Consider the following 14,689-nt stretch of genomic DNA (forward strand, 5'->3'; position numbering starts at 1 on the left):
CTTGAAGACAGCATTACTTGGCCAACAGGGGTTGTCTCAAAAGAGCCTCCTCTGAACCCCGCTAGTCCTTTGAGAATTACTGCAAGGTTGTTATCTGAGACAGGGAGATACCAGCATAGCAAAGCGCAGCACAGCGAAGGTTATTTTCTCCAGGGAAGATATCTGGTATAGTGGCCACACAATTTAAAGAGTGCTCCTTTAACTGCTCTGGGTTCTCCAAATAGCCATGCAGCTACCATGGATAAGTTTTCTTGACTTTCTGTTTTTCTCTGAGACTATGACTAAAGGAAATCTGACATGTATTTTACCTATATGTGGTAAATAGTGTTGACTTTACCTACCATGATTTTTTTCCTGAAGGTCATGGTAATTATCCCAGATAGCTATGATCATAGAGATGTTTTTGTTTTCCATTACATGAGTGACTCCTTCACCTTAGGATAGCAGGCAGCTCTCCTGAGCATGCTTACCACGCATCAGGGAAGTTGTGTGGCCCTCATACAACACGTTGCTATCTTTTTTGTCTCAGTTGTGTGAAAAACGTGCCACCTTCACTTTGACAAGTTCCTGGCAGTGAAATAAGTATGTTTGTGAGGTTGACCATCATTTTGCAATAGGCGTGGTTTAATGACATCTTATACCACCTGTAAGATGCTGTCGTATGCTCTGCTGCTTGTGGGGTTGCCACAAACACCCCTTATACTTTTCTGCTTGTAAAACTGGGAGTGAAGAGAGAGTAGGACCAAGGACCTTGATCCTGCATAGTGACACATAAAATGGTGGCATCTGTTGATATCTTACGTTCTTCTGAACCTACAAAATCCAAATTTCTTCTGTTTCTGTGACCAAGGATGACACAGTGTTGACAGACTGTGGATGTGTACCTGTTTCACCTTTCTGTTACGGCAGAAAGCACCTGTGTTGTATCTATAAAAGCAGCTTTTTTCCTAATCCAAGCAAGCCCAGTTCAGACTCCTGCATAAGACAGAAAAATGTCTTGATTTTGATCTCAAGTCTTTTCAGAAGGAAGTAATGATAAGCACCACTATATCTTGTGTTGGAAACCTGCAGTATGCCCAGAAGGCAAGTGCAACCCAAGATGTCCCTGGCGTAGAAGGCTATGAAGGAAGAACATGAGCATGAACAGCCTTGTTTTTGTCTGGATTCCCCATAGGAAGTCCTTTCATGTCTTCTGACTGTGCTAGTCCCTTCAAGAGGGGAATTGAAGATGCAAGGGGTGCACCTCAACGATGTTACCTTCTCCAGTCAAGACCTTCCCCGCAGTTTCAGCTGTTAGTGAAACAGGTCTTTGTTCTTTCTATTTTCAAAAATTTCTCTTTTTTTTGGAGTTGTGGGGAGCCATACTTTCTGCATAATGAAGATATCTTGGTTCTGTCTGTATTGGAGAAAAGGGGACTGAGTAGAAAGCAATCAGGTATGTCTGTTAGCAGGGACATTTAGATGAGCACTTTTAATCCACCCTCTTCCTGCTCAGCAGTGACAGCTAGTCATAGCATTTCTTTTAAGGTCTCTATGTGCAAAATGTCACATTTTGATTCTGTTCAGAAATGCTTTACTTTTTTTTCATTTCTTAGTAGTCTCCATCCTCTAATTCTAGACTGATGCTTCAAAACCTGTAGTTTGTGGGGGCTTCTTGGGTGGTAGTATCAAATTCAGCCAAAGCTACACCTTCACTCTAAGCTAGAAACCAGCCAGTAACTTCTCTGTTCAGTGATGAGGAACCCCTTGATATAGTGAATTGCTTACATAAACATCCCAGGCTTCATTTTCAGCCTGGTACTTCTTGTCTTAAACCAAATGCACATTGTCCATTATCTTAACCAAATTCTCGCAGTCTTCCTTGTTAAGCCATGGTTTGTTGATCTGTAATCATTCAGGTTGTAAGCATGTTTGTAAAAAGGAAAGAAAACTTTCCTCTTTTTTTTTGTTTTTTTAATTCATTCTCCTCTGTAGAGAGGGCAGATGGAATCTGAAATAAACTTTTACAGAGTGTTTGTCATCACACATTCCTTTATTTATGTGTTTGCCAGCTTCTTAGTATTTCAAGGTCATGACATATCATGGGCTTCAACTTTGGTTGTAAAAGTGTTTGAAGTACTATATGTTTGTGTGCTATGGTTGGCCGAGATGAAATGCTATAGGAAAGTTACCTTGTGAAAGATGTGATGATGATTTTTCAATCAGATATGCTGTTTGTATGCCCAATTTTTCTTCTAAGGAGGCTAAAAATAATCTCTGCTTTCAGGGAGCTGAGAGAAAGAGAGAAGTTGTTTGCTGCTTCCTCTGGTAACAATGTGTGTTCATTTAGATTATGTATTTTACAGAAGTGAAAAACCATAATTTAGGTGCTTTTCAACTTCCATTTGCTCATAAATTTCTTCCAAATCCTCCCGTGGGCATGAAACTTTACAGCCCTGCCACTAGCTAAAAGCAAATTACTTTTAGTGATCTGTGAAAATCTGTTTACTGTTGTGGGGATATTTTGGACCTAAACAAGGCAAAAAACTCCCTCCATCTCCAAATAAAAAAGCAGTAAGCTTATTTTTAGTGTGAATGATTCTTTAGTGTACCTGGTATTGAATGTTACTGCACGTCTCCTGTCATGCTGCTCTTTTAGGACAAAATTTAATGTCTCTTGGTAAACATGAATTAGGCAATACTCAGTTTTACTGGCTGAAAAGAAACTCTCTTTGACAAGTGCCCAGTTGTAGAGTTAGGGTCATCAGAAGTTCCCATGCCAGCTTCTCTGACAGATCTTTGTGTTTCTTCATAGATCCAAATGTGCTCTTTCTTGTTGATTCTCTGATCTACGGAAAGGAAGACAGTGACATCCTGCTAGTGTGCCCACTAACAGATCCAAATGTTGCGAATTTCACACTGAAAAAATGTGATGGCAAACGTCTCCCCAGAAATATGACGTTCATTCCCAATCCCCAGAAGGGCATTGTTATAAAGAACTTACAGAGGTCATTCAAGGGCTGCTACCAGTGCTTGGCCAAGCACAATGGAGTTGAGAAGATATCAGAGAAGATTTTCCTGAATGTGAGACCAGGTAACACAGGATTTTTGCCTTCTTGTAGAGAGCCTGATTTTACTCCTCACCTCCCAGGAGATGTAGAGAAGGGCTGTGTGTGAAGCCTCACTGCTGTCCAAAGGAAAGTGTTGAGCTTAGAAAGCTTGTTTTGGGCCAGTTGTGTCAGGGCACAGATTGATCTCGTGACACTTAACTTGTGGCTGTGCTCAGAAGGTTTGGCTATGATGAGTTTTGCTTTCTGTTCCTGGTGATTTCCAGGCGTTTTTTTCATCATTATAAGAAATGTGGGTTATGCTGTTAAATTCTGAGGGCAAACCAGCACCCTGAGGTTTGGACAGGTTTAAGCAGGCAAAATTATTTTGGTGCCTGACTCCTTTGTACGTTGCCCACAAGTGACAGTAGAAGGAGCTGATTGATGGCATTAAAGAAAAGGGATTTGGTGGAGAAGCAGAGCTTGTGAAAGGAGAAGGTCTTTGTCTTCTTATTATTGAGTGAAGATGATCACAACAGCTGTGTGCACAGATCATGATGGGGACTGCGTTGTGGCTGAGCTGCTGCATGCAGCACTACACTTGGCAAACCTGTTGGTGACACCCTACACTTGACCTTCAGACCCCCTTGTGCCCTAGGGTTGGGTGCCTAGGTGGGTTTGGGAAGAAGGAGAGGCCTTATGTCTGTCTGCAGGACTTTACAGGCCGGTTTTGTCTGGGCAGTTTGGAGCCTACACTTAGGCTGTGTGTCATTATTGGGCTGTATAAATACCCAGGAGGGAAGTGGAGGGAGCAGTTCAGCAAGCCAGGCTGGCTTGGCATTTCCTCAGGGGCAAGTAAATGAGTTTGTTCTCTGTGTAGCCCTGGACACTTGGAATGAAGCCACCTCTTGCTGCAGCTGAGGCTGCTGCCGAAGGAGGAGGAGCACGGCTCGGGCCAGCGGGCTGGTGTGCTCATCCCTGCTGCCTGCATCGTGCCAGGGCTTGGGAGCTGAGGCCAGGCCACAGCAGCACGTCCCCTCGTGCTGGTGAAGGAGAGCTGCCCTGTGGCATGGTGAGGGCATATGCTGGTATTTGCTCCATGTGTGACCTGCCCATTCTCCTTGGTGGTGGGGCAAGAGGTTGAGCAGTGGGGACCATCTCAAGTGCGGAGTCTGCTGTGGCAAGTTTAAATCTTCTTTTCCTGATGATTTGGAAATTCTCATACAATGAACTTTAATAACTACTAAATGTCAATTAATGAGAACAAAAGTTTAATCAGTACAGGCAGCTCTGGCATTCTTCTTTGACAAACAAAAATCAAATCCATTCTTGCTGTGTGTCATTTGTTCTGTAACAAGTGGGGTTTTTTTCAGCTGTTTCTTCAGTGATGGCCAAAGAAAGAAACCAGCTGGTTGATATAACTGATTTTTCTCTGACATAGGAAGATGGAGGCTGTAGTATTGGACTTTTTTACAGGATAAAAATCTCTAGTGGTGTGATTCAGTAGTGACTTCAGATGGAAGGGTGCTGACCTGGTACCATTGTCAGCAAACCACTGATGGTGGGCAACCATAGGTGGCTGAGGGCACCTTGTCATTTTGCCCACCTTCTCCGTTAGGAAGGAAGCGTGCAATAAGTAGAAGCATCTGCTGAAATCCATCAGCAGCATTGTCACTCAGTATTGTATTTGCTGTGCTATAGTGTTCAGTCCTTATTGAGTTCACCAGGTAAAACTCCCACTTTCTCCTTGGCTCAACATTTAAACATGTTGGAGATGCTTTGGTGCGTAATGTGTTTGTAGTTACAACCATGCCACTCAGACCCTCAGGTGTGAGCTTCTGGTGCAGAAAGACTGAAGAGGCATCCATGAAACAGGGAGCTGTGCAGGAGTACTCAGACACACATCAGCTACGACAGCACAGGGAGTGTTTATGTACAGCCCTTCTCAAAACAATGAGGAGCTTTATGGACTTCGGGCTTTTTTTTTGGATGTCCAGAAATGTTTCTGGCAGATGAGAACACAGAATGCCTTCTGCACTGGCATCCTCCTGTCTCTTGGGTATGCTGAATGCTGAGGGGGATTTTTGTGTGAGCCTTTATATCTGAAGAGAGCAAACATGTTTCTTTGTTCTCTTCTGTAGCTTCTTACAGCAACATGAGGAAAACATTATTGTTAAAGTACGAATGCCTGACAAGCATGGTGTTTTCCTAAGTTTTGTACAGTTTACCTAAGACAACTACAAAAGTTGTGTCAGAGGTAGAAAGAGAGTCTGAAGACCTTATCTGCATTTACAGTTTGTCTTCCTGTGTAAAAGCCCTAGTGGGAAATTAACTGGAGTATAATAAAATGGGAAAAATTGAAGAAAGGATGAAGAAAATAGAAAAACAAGCCATGAACAGAACAGAGGGAGAGCTGAAGAGCTTTGCAGAGGCAGGAGATACGTAGTCCTCAGATACACCTGACTGTTGATGAAAGACATCCTGAAGCAGAACAGGGTACAGCTACCCCACGTCTGCATGTCACCACCTGATTCTTGGGTGACAAACTGTGAGCTATCACTGTGAGCAGAGGTTGAGGTGCTTTCAGGCACAGATGTGCAGAAGTCCTTGAGCTGTACCTGTCCTTCCTAGGCTGTCCATCAGAGCTTTTCAGGGACTTGTCACACAGTACTTTCTGTTGGCTGTAATGTTTTGTAATTAAAATTTGCAGTTAGTGCTGGGCTGCTGTTCTTCAGTGACTGATACTTACCATGTTTTCAGTTCCAGAGTGCTGCTTTTTAATCACTGTCATGAAACGAATTGTCTCACTGATGGTTCAACATCATTCAAGTTTATTCATGCAAGTTGCTATGCTCTAACAAGTATTATCTAACTCTTAAGTGTAATTTGATGCGAGGTTGAGGCAGAAATGTGCTTATTGTAAAGGAACAACTGTGTAATAGGTTTAAAAAAATTTAATACATATCAGAATCTTGATTTTATTGGAAAGTTAATTAATGACTGTTGATTTTTATCCCCCTCGGAAGAGCTGAGACTAATGAAAAGTAATAAACTTCTAAATTGTTTTCCAGTTCACAAAACTCTTCCTGTCATCACCTTATCAAAAAGCTATGAGCTTCTCAAAGAAGGGGAAGAATTTGAAGTTACATGCATAATCACAGATGTGGATAGCAGTGTACAAGCTAGTTGGATTTCTCACAAAAGTGGGGTAAGTTCCTTTAATTGTATCATGTGTGCCTCAGCACAGTTCACAGACTCTCTGTAGACATTCACATGCTTGTCTTGGGTACCTGATGCTGTGTTGATTTTGATTTGTTGCATTTACAAAGATTCAGTATCCCACAGACTGGTGAGAGGGCAACAGCTGTCCTGTGCCCATGGGGATGGCTGGGACGAAAAGCATCTGCATGGGCTTCTCTTCTCAAAAAGAATTTAAAGTTAGGCTCTTCAATGTGAAGTTTAGGTGACCTCTGTTGGGTTTCCTAAATACGGAAGCGTGGAGTGCCTACACATCACATTGCAATCAATGGGAGCTGCAAATATCAACACATGGACTGCAAATTACATATTCTAGTTGTTATCATTAACAGTAAATACCTGCTAATTAGCATGGGGTTGTGTGTGACAGGAATAGTAGTAAGCATTCGCAGGAATGATTAATTCATTTAAATTACATGGTGTACCTCACTAACTGGAAAAGCTCTGAAAAATGAACCAGTGAACTGGCTTCTGTCTGCCAGTGATAGATGAAGTTACTGACTGCATCACCAGATTAAATTATTGAGAGGCTCAGTGCTCCAGGAGAGTTTGATACTGCAACTATTCTGCAGAAGAGAGGCAGAAAGATTCCCTTTCCTGGTAAGCCAGTGTGCTGCCAGCTCTGTCTTTGAAATGAGCAGTACACATTGGGTTGTTTTTGAGAATGCTTCTTGATCTTCTGGGTATACCCTGAAATTTAAATTAATTAAAGGCCCTTGTGAAGACCTTTTAGTAACTCCTACAATATACACTCCCATGCTAATTGACTGATCTTTTACTGCTAATGGTAGTGACCAGAATATGTAATTCTCAGCTCATGTATATGGAAGAAAAGCCTCCTGTGATATTTGGATAAATTACATCTCCTTGGGCACATAACGAACAGGAGTCTGTTCCCTGGGGCTGGGCATGCCATGCTTAGCTAATCCACCAGCTCTGGTAAAGCTGTTCTTGCTAAGTGCTTGCTGCTCCAGAAATCCCACCCTGCAGCTCTGAACGTTGAGAAGGTCTAAGTGACACAAAGGTGGCTTGGGACATGCAGATCCGCTTTTGTTCCTGTGCCAGGACCTTTATCTGAGAATTTAATTTCTTCTCTCATTCCCCTCCCTTTCCTGTGTAACAGATTGATGAAATTCCCTTCATTTTTTGTGCTTTATAATTTTTTATTTAATGTGTAAAAGCCACAAGGAAAGTATTTTCCCAATAAGTTTGACTTTTCTGTCCTTTCTAGTAAATAGTAGGAGTTGCTGTCTTTGAAATACTATCAAATTGAATTTTGTGTTGAAGGAGAACACATAAATTTCATATTTAAGTAGATTTGGAATTACATTTTGTCCTGAATAGATGAGAGGAAAAAGACTGAAATGCTTTTTCCATGTATGACTGAAGTTACCACCGCTTTGGAAAATTAGGAGACTGGTTACTAACAAGCACATCCATACTAAATACACTTCTCTTGTGATTATTATAACTCAGGAGAAATCAAAATTGCATTGAGAAGCTTTAATTTATCTAGAAGCTCTTGGAACATCCAAGAATTGCAGTAATTCGATTAGAAAATCATAACAAGTCCAGGTCTGCGTTTGGATTAATCAGTGTAAATTTTATCAGTCTTCCCAACCATACCGAACATTCTCACAGAGACTCAAGTCAATATCTCAAAGCATTTATTTTTTCTACGCATATGTATAGAATCATGACATATTTAAGAGAATGAAATTTCCAGTTGCTTTTAAGATTAATAAATTTAGATTTCTATGGACCAAGAATCAGAGTGGGTACCAGAGGAAGGATGCTGTGTATAGTCTGCTGCCGCTAGGGCTCTGTGCAGCATGCCTGCAATCAGGAGATGCTGTGGCCTTGGGACATAGAGCAACACAGTTAAAATGAAGCCCCAAGACTTTAAATTGTCTCTTGTCATTCTCCGGGAAGCATTGCAGCCATTAGAGAGTCTGCTGAACTTCAGGCACTGCTTGAGTGGTGAACCACACTTCTGAGTTGCAATGACTTCATACAAGAGCTGCAGCTTCTGAGCATTAGGAAAATCAGGATCCAGTGGTCATTTTGCATCAAGCCCTACAGTTAGAAGTGCTGTTTGTGCAAATAAAACCTTCAGTTGGTTTTTCACCTTCTCAGTATTGGAAATGTAGGCAGAATGAGCTGGGTCTGACCTTGGGTGCAACAGACTTGTCATTAGGTAATGGGAACATGTGAAGAAGCTACAGCTCTAGTTCTTTGGCTTGGGCTGGTCTCCTCCATTTGGAACTCTTGGGGCAGGTGAGCACAGCCCCAAATTCACCCCAGCCACACCCCATGTCCCCCCACATTCTTGCCTTAGAAGGGAGCTTGTGGGGGAAAAAAAAAAAAAGAAGGGGAGGGGATAAGACTTAGGAGAGGACATTATCTCCCAAAGGCAGCTGATCACACACTTGTTTTGCATGGAGATTCTAGTGACAGGTTTGTCGTGCTGGCTTATTATTCCGGTTTAAAGTTATGAATATTAATATAGCAAAGTTATAATTACTCCTATTTTTAATTTATCTAGGAAAGATGATGCATACACAGTGTTTTAGATGTTAATTGTTTTTTACCGACAGATTGTTACAAGCAAAAGCAGAAATTTGGGTGATTATGGATATGAAAGGAAATTAACATTGAACATCCGTTCAGTGGGAGTTAATGATTCTGGAGAATTTACATGCCAAGCAGAAAACCCTTTTGGAAAAACCAATGCCACAGTAACCTTGAAAGCTCTAGGTAAATGCTTCTTGTAGAAATCTTAACATTTCTAAGAGCAGGAGATGAAAAGTGAGAACACTGGGGAGTCTCTCTTCGTTCTCTCTCTTTTTCCTCAAACCTCAGTGAGTAAAGTTGCTTTTCTGTAAAGGTTATTGCTGACTGGTACCATATGGGATGGTTCAGGAAGTTGTGGTGCGTATGGCTGCCTTAATTTCTATAACCCTTTGCTTGTTATTCTAAAGTGATACTAGAACAACCACCCAACAGTGTTTCTGTCCCTCTGGTGTCTCATCCTTCCGAATTCAATCTAAAATTTAAACGGGTTTTAACAAAGCAGCTAATTTACCTTTGCCTGGTACTGTCCCTATGCTTAAGTAATTTGGCAGCACAAGCGCAAAGCACATCTTCAGTACCTGCCTTCCAAGCATGGGGAATTTCACTGACAGCGTGTCAATGTTTTTTACGTAGAAGCTATATTTATACCTCTATTTAAAATAATGCTGTGAGCAATGTCATGGTGCACATAGACAGCATGAAATTGTTCCGGAGGTCACCCCCTTGTTAAACCCACTATCCATCACTTCTACATGTTTTGGATCATGTCCCTAAACAGTGAGCAAACTCCCTTCCTCCTCTTGTTTAATAACAGATGTGTTTAGAGTCTGCTATATATTAACTTGGATGACACACAGTGCCTTTTGAATTTTAAAGCTGCTGAAGCCTGATCATTTGATAAATTGAGTACAATTAAGAACATGTTGGTATAGTTAATAAGATCATTCTGGTCTGTGTAGTTGCTACAACTGTTCCAGTACCGTACGATTCAAGGGTTTAGTAACTGAGGGACGTGTAGCCTTGGATTCTTTTTTTCCTTTTCAAATCTGTTTTTCTGCTGCACAGACACGCACTCCGGCAACACTGCTTGTTTTGCTCTCCCTGGTAGCGTAAAGAAAACAGAAGTGTTTGACCCGTGTGGGTCAGATCTTCAGCAAATAGGCAGAGGTTTGAGTGCCCTTAACCTTGCTGTGCTGGTCGAGTGGTAGGGCTCACAATGACAGGGATGTTTTCCTCATTTTTTTTACAGGAGAGACTACATTCATATGTAAAAGAGTGAAACAGTGTGAAGTATGAAAGAAAATCTTCTCCCCAAGGGGATCAGTGTGAAAGCTTTTATTATAAGAGGAGGGAAGTTCTTAACTACAGAAATTCTTAGTACTACTACATATGCAAATGTAGCTTTAAAAAGGATTGACTTTGGAAAGTCTGGGGTTTAAAATAAAGCATGGCACTATAAAAAGTAGGAAATAAAATTTTTATTTAGTAAAATGCAAGGTTTGTATTTAATAAAAAATGCCAGAGAAAAAGTGGAATCTTTCCTTTCTGAGATAGTTTTCTCTCTCCACCCTCTCAAGTTTGACTTAAAATAAAATAAGCTCCAACTTTTGGATACCTTTCACCATTTATTGTCAAACTGACTATCTTCACCTGAAGTGTGCCAGCTCCCAGAGTCCTAGGAAGTGCTGTATGGTGTGTACATAGAGGGAGATCTGGAATTGCATCAGATACTACATCACTATGGCTTTAACATTAGCCAAAGGTTTTACAGGAGATAATGTGTATTTTTTGTAAATTCCTAGTTACATTTTCTAGCAGTTAATTTATCTAATTGTAGAAGGTACTAGAACTGTATTACAGGGACCGATAGCATCATAATAAAATTTTATTTGAAGGCTGTTGGGTCTGATTTTGAATATAGCTTGCATAGGGAATCCTGTGTTTATACAGACAACTGAAAAAAGCACTACAAACCTTCCATTTTCAGATTTGAAATATTTTTCTCTTTTCTGATGATGGAGACCATTTCAGAGCGTACCTGCCTGCTGTGAATTTACTTCATCCTTTCTTCTTCAAAGCATCTGTCAAGTGCTCTGGCAGATCCATATGCTTTCACCAAGCCCCACTGGCTCTGGTTTTCCCAAGCTCGGGTGCCCAGCTGGCCACGGCAGTTTGATTACTAGAAAGTGGGAAGAAGCAGGGATCTGAGATTGACTTCAGGTCTAAATTCAAGCTCTCAGTAAATGTGTTTCCTAGTAATTGCAATCTGCCTGTCAAACTGATAATTCCCTTATGAATTTCTGTAATAGGACTGAAAAAATAGTCTTTTTAAAGTGAATCCTCAATCTGATGGGTTTATTAATGAAATTAAAACCACTACAGCAAAGATGTTGTTAGACATGATATTTTGGAATGGAACTGCGCAGTGATAAATAGTATCTGCCAAATGAAAGATTAAGACCCAGCAGCAGATGTACAGAAATGCCTTAGTTTAAGATTATTGGTATCTAGGCCTGTGGACATTTTTCTCTAATTACAGCTTTTAATAGCTTCATTTGTAATGTTGTTCTTAATTACACTTGACAAAGAAACCTTTAAAACTCTAGTATACTGTAATAAATGATTTTAGCTTGCTTTTTTTGTAATGTTTTTTTCATACCAGACAGTTAGCAAGTCAAATTTTTGGAAAAATAGAAATACTTGAGTAGAATCAAATACATGCTTGCATTTTCCCAAAAGTATATAGAGAGTATTTTTCACCACAAGATGGAATTATTTATGGTAAAGCACTCAAGGCTGCTTTAAGTCCTGTGCCTCATGCTTACATGTAGCTAGTAGCCTTGGCTTTGGCAGGTGAGGGTCTGAGTTCTGCTCTGCAGATAAGATTTCCTGTTTCACAGTTGTATGTTTGATCACTGATCTTGAAGTCGTCTAAGTGTGGTTAGAGTACTCACAATTTTCTAAATGGCCCTGAAATTGTTTTTCTTCTCCTCATATGACCATCAGCTAAAGGATTTGTCCGTTTGTTTGCAACAATGAATACCACAATAGATATAAATGCAGGACAAAATGGAAACTTAACAGTTGAATATGAGGCATATCCAAAACCGAAGGAAGAAGTCTGGATGTACATGAACGAAACATTACAGAATTCCTCAGACCATGATGTCAAGTTCAAGACTGTGGGCAATAACAGGTAATATGTATGGCTGTAAATATCGATTTCACTTTGGAACAGCAGACTAGGGTCTGCTCTGTGTAGGTTAAGGGTGAGTCGGACGGACGTAGACGGAGACAAATGGAGAGATCTCTATAGGCAGGTCTTGGGACACAGTCGGTTTATTGTAAAGGGCGTGGGTATTGGGGCACTGCTCAGAGCTGCCTGACTCAGCTCTGAGCAGGCCCAAGAGAGTAAGCAGGTGAGAGAGAGAGAGAGGGTGTAAGAGCAAGAGTGGAAGTAAGAGTAGAAGTGGAAGAGAGGAATAGAGAAGTGTCTGAAGTCCTGGTTACAATACAATAAATCATCTTCTGTACTGAATATTCTAATTGTCACTAACCAATCTAATACAAGATACAAATCCTATAGCATTTACATACAGCCTATAAGAGTTCTTATATTACCATAGAGTGTTACATCTTAACTTCTAAAAACTACTCTTTGGACCCCTTCTGCTGAGCTGGTAGGGTCTGCTCTGACCCTTGGACCTGCCTGCAAGCAGAGGGTATTGTTCAATCAAGAGGGGATTATCTTCAGTGGCCATACCATTGTTTTCTAGTTGTTCAGTAACTAAGACTTGGTATTTCAAAAGTGGCTTTCATTTCGATGTTGCCTGTAGTTTTCATATTCCCAAAATCTTTTGTCAGGCAATCATATTTCCAAGGTTTTCCTGTTTCATTCTCCCCAACACTCTGGAAAGAGGAAAGTGGGGATGGTGAGAAAATTGTGACTATAAAAGATGTAGAATGTGTGGCTTGCCACAGTAACTGGTGTAAAGTCTGCCGACCTAGATTTGGATTAGCGTCGCGCTAACCACACCATCTGAGGACCAGCATGCTGTATACTCACGACTCACCTACATTGCTTTCCAAGAGCAAAAATGAGAATTAGGGTCGTTTGTGTGCAGAAACTCCCTCCACTGCCACAGCAGACCCCAAGTGCTCTGGATAAAAGCTTATGCTTTTATTTCTGCTGGGCACTGTTCTCTCCTAATCCCTTGTCTTCCCAAAATCCAGTGAAGCACCTAGAACATGTGGCCTAGGTTGTGAATCTGGGTCCCCTCCTCAGTGAGAAGAGGAGCAGGTGGTGATGCATGCATGCGGTCTGAGCCTGATGCTGAGCTGCTACCCAGACACACATCTGGGTGTTAGAAGTGGCAAAACTGCTGGATGTTGGAATTGCAGTCGCAGTCATAATGTAAGATAAGAGTGTTTGCATGGACGATGTGTGCAGAAAATGCCCTTCTTATTTTCCGTGCAGCAATTGCCTGTTCAGAGCAAGTTGTGTGTCTTAGTAATGCTTAAATTTTTCCTTTACAGTTACACAAGTGAACTTCACCTTACACGATTAAAAGGAACAGAAGGAGGCATTTACACATTTTTCGTGTCCAACTCTGATGCCAGCTCCTCTGTAACATTTAATGTCTATGTGAAAAGTAAGTAAAGTGAACAGTCTGAAATATTTCATTATCACAGTCATTGTATTTTATACAACATAATGTATGCACAAGATGTCACAGTGTGGTTCAGCATATGAGAGGCTTTCTGAAGTGAAGCACATGCTGGAAAACTAAATGTCAAGATATAAAAGTGCAGAGTACTCACACAAATCCACCTACTATCCAGCATGACCTTACATTCTAGCAAATGTATTCCAGAGATTACCAGAGAGCAGCTAGGTTGTTTGTACAGAAAAAAACCTGTAGGACGTGGAAACATGATCTCAAAAATAAGTATGTATCATAAACTTATTATAATTCCAGGCGGAGCAGGATACACAGGGTTTATAATTTGCATTTTTGGCAACCAGTTAAGCTTTTGTCCTTAATTTGTTTGAGTTGGATGCAGAGTTTGAAAGCTTGTCAGGAGAATTATTCACATTTAGATGCCTTTTGGCATCTAAATACTTCTGTATAATAATACAAATCACCATGGTTTTAGAGAAATCTGCATAGCTTTACAAATGTGTGTGTTGTCATCTTTGGGACACGCTCGTTACGGAAGAGCATTGGCCTCAGTTCCAAATAGCATTCCTCAAGAAAATGCCAAACTTCAAAATTAATTCAATGAAACCTTCCGAAAACGCTGTCCTTAGCGGAGCCATCCTCTTAGAGCCTTTCATGCTCTCAGCAGACAAATATTGGCTGCTGCTAAAGGCCAAGCTTAAGGAAAATTAAACCAAGAGGGGACTTTGAGCCCAGCAAGAGGAACTGTATCGAAAGTAAGTGAATGCGCTGCAAATGTGGTTTTGTGTTGCTGCTATGCTTTAGCAGCAATGTGTCCTTCTTCAGGCACAGTTTTGTGTGGAGGACTGTCAAGATTTCCACAAATGCATCAAGTCCTAGCTATTCATTTCTGAATTCTTCACATTTATCATTGAAGATCAACATTTGTAGCATCTCTATTAGCAATGACATAGTTTGGATCTAGAAATGTCACTTAGGCTCCTTTCAGAACATGGTATTTCTTCCTTCATCCATGAATGTTGACACTTGTATTGTGCCTTCTGTGTTTCCTAGCTCTGATTTCTGAGATAAGGGCACTAGTGATCTCAGATGTCCTTTGTCTCAGTGAATGAATGTGGGTCACAGTCATGAGGGATAATTCTAGTATTT

At 40.9% G+C, this 14,689-nt stretch overlaps 1 protein-coding gene across 3 annotated transcripts in view; it reads left to right on the forward strand.

Annotated features, from left to right (window-relative positions):
* Window positions 1-14,689, forward strand: part of KIT (KIT proto-oncogene, receptor tyrosine kinase) — a 56,565-nt gene that overhangs the window by 19,231 nt on the left and 22,645 nt on the right. For 2 of the 3 annotated variants that reach the window (XM_032109394.1, XM_032109395.1), the window contains exons 3-7: window positions 2,795-3,073; window positions 6,098-6,234; window positions 8,882-9,041; window positions 11,865-12,054; window positions 13,395-13,510. In XM_032109394.1, coding sequence (XP_031965285.1) covers window positions 2,795-3,073; window positions 6,098-6,234; window positions 8,882-9,041; window positions 11,865-12,054; window positions 13,395-13,510 — 882 coding nt within the window. The remainder of the gene's footprint in view (window positions 1-2,794; window positions 3,074-6,097; window positions 6,235-8,881; window positions 9,042-11,864; window positions 12,055-13,394; window positions 13,511-14,689) is intronic. The other variant, XM_032109396.1, reaches the window with a different exon arrangement.

Source organism: Corvus moneduloides, chromosome 5 (genome assembly GCF_009650955.1).
Source record: "Corvus moneduloides isolate bCorMon1 chromosome 5, bCorMon1.pri, whole genome shotgun sequence".
NCBI lineage: Eukaryota > Metazoa > Chordata > Aves > Passeriformes > Corvidae > Corvus > Corvus moneduloides.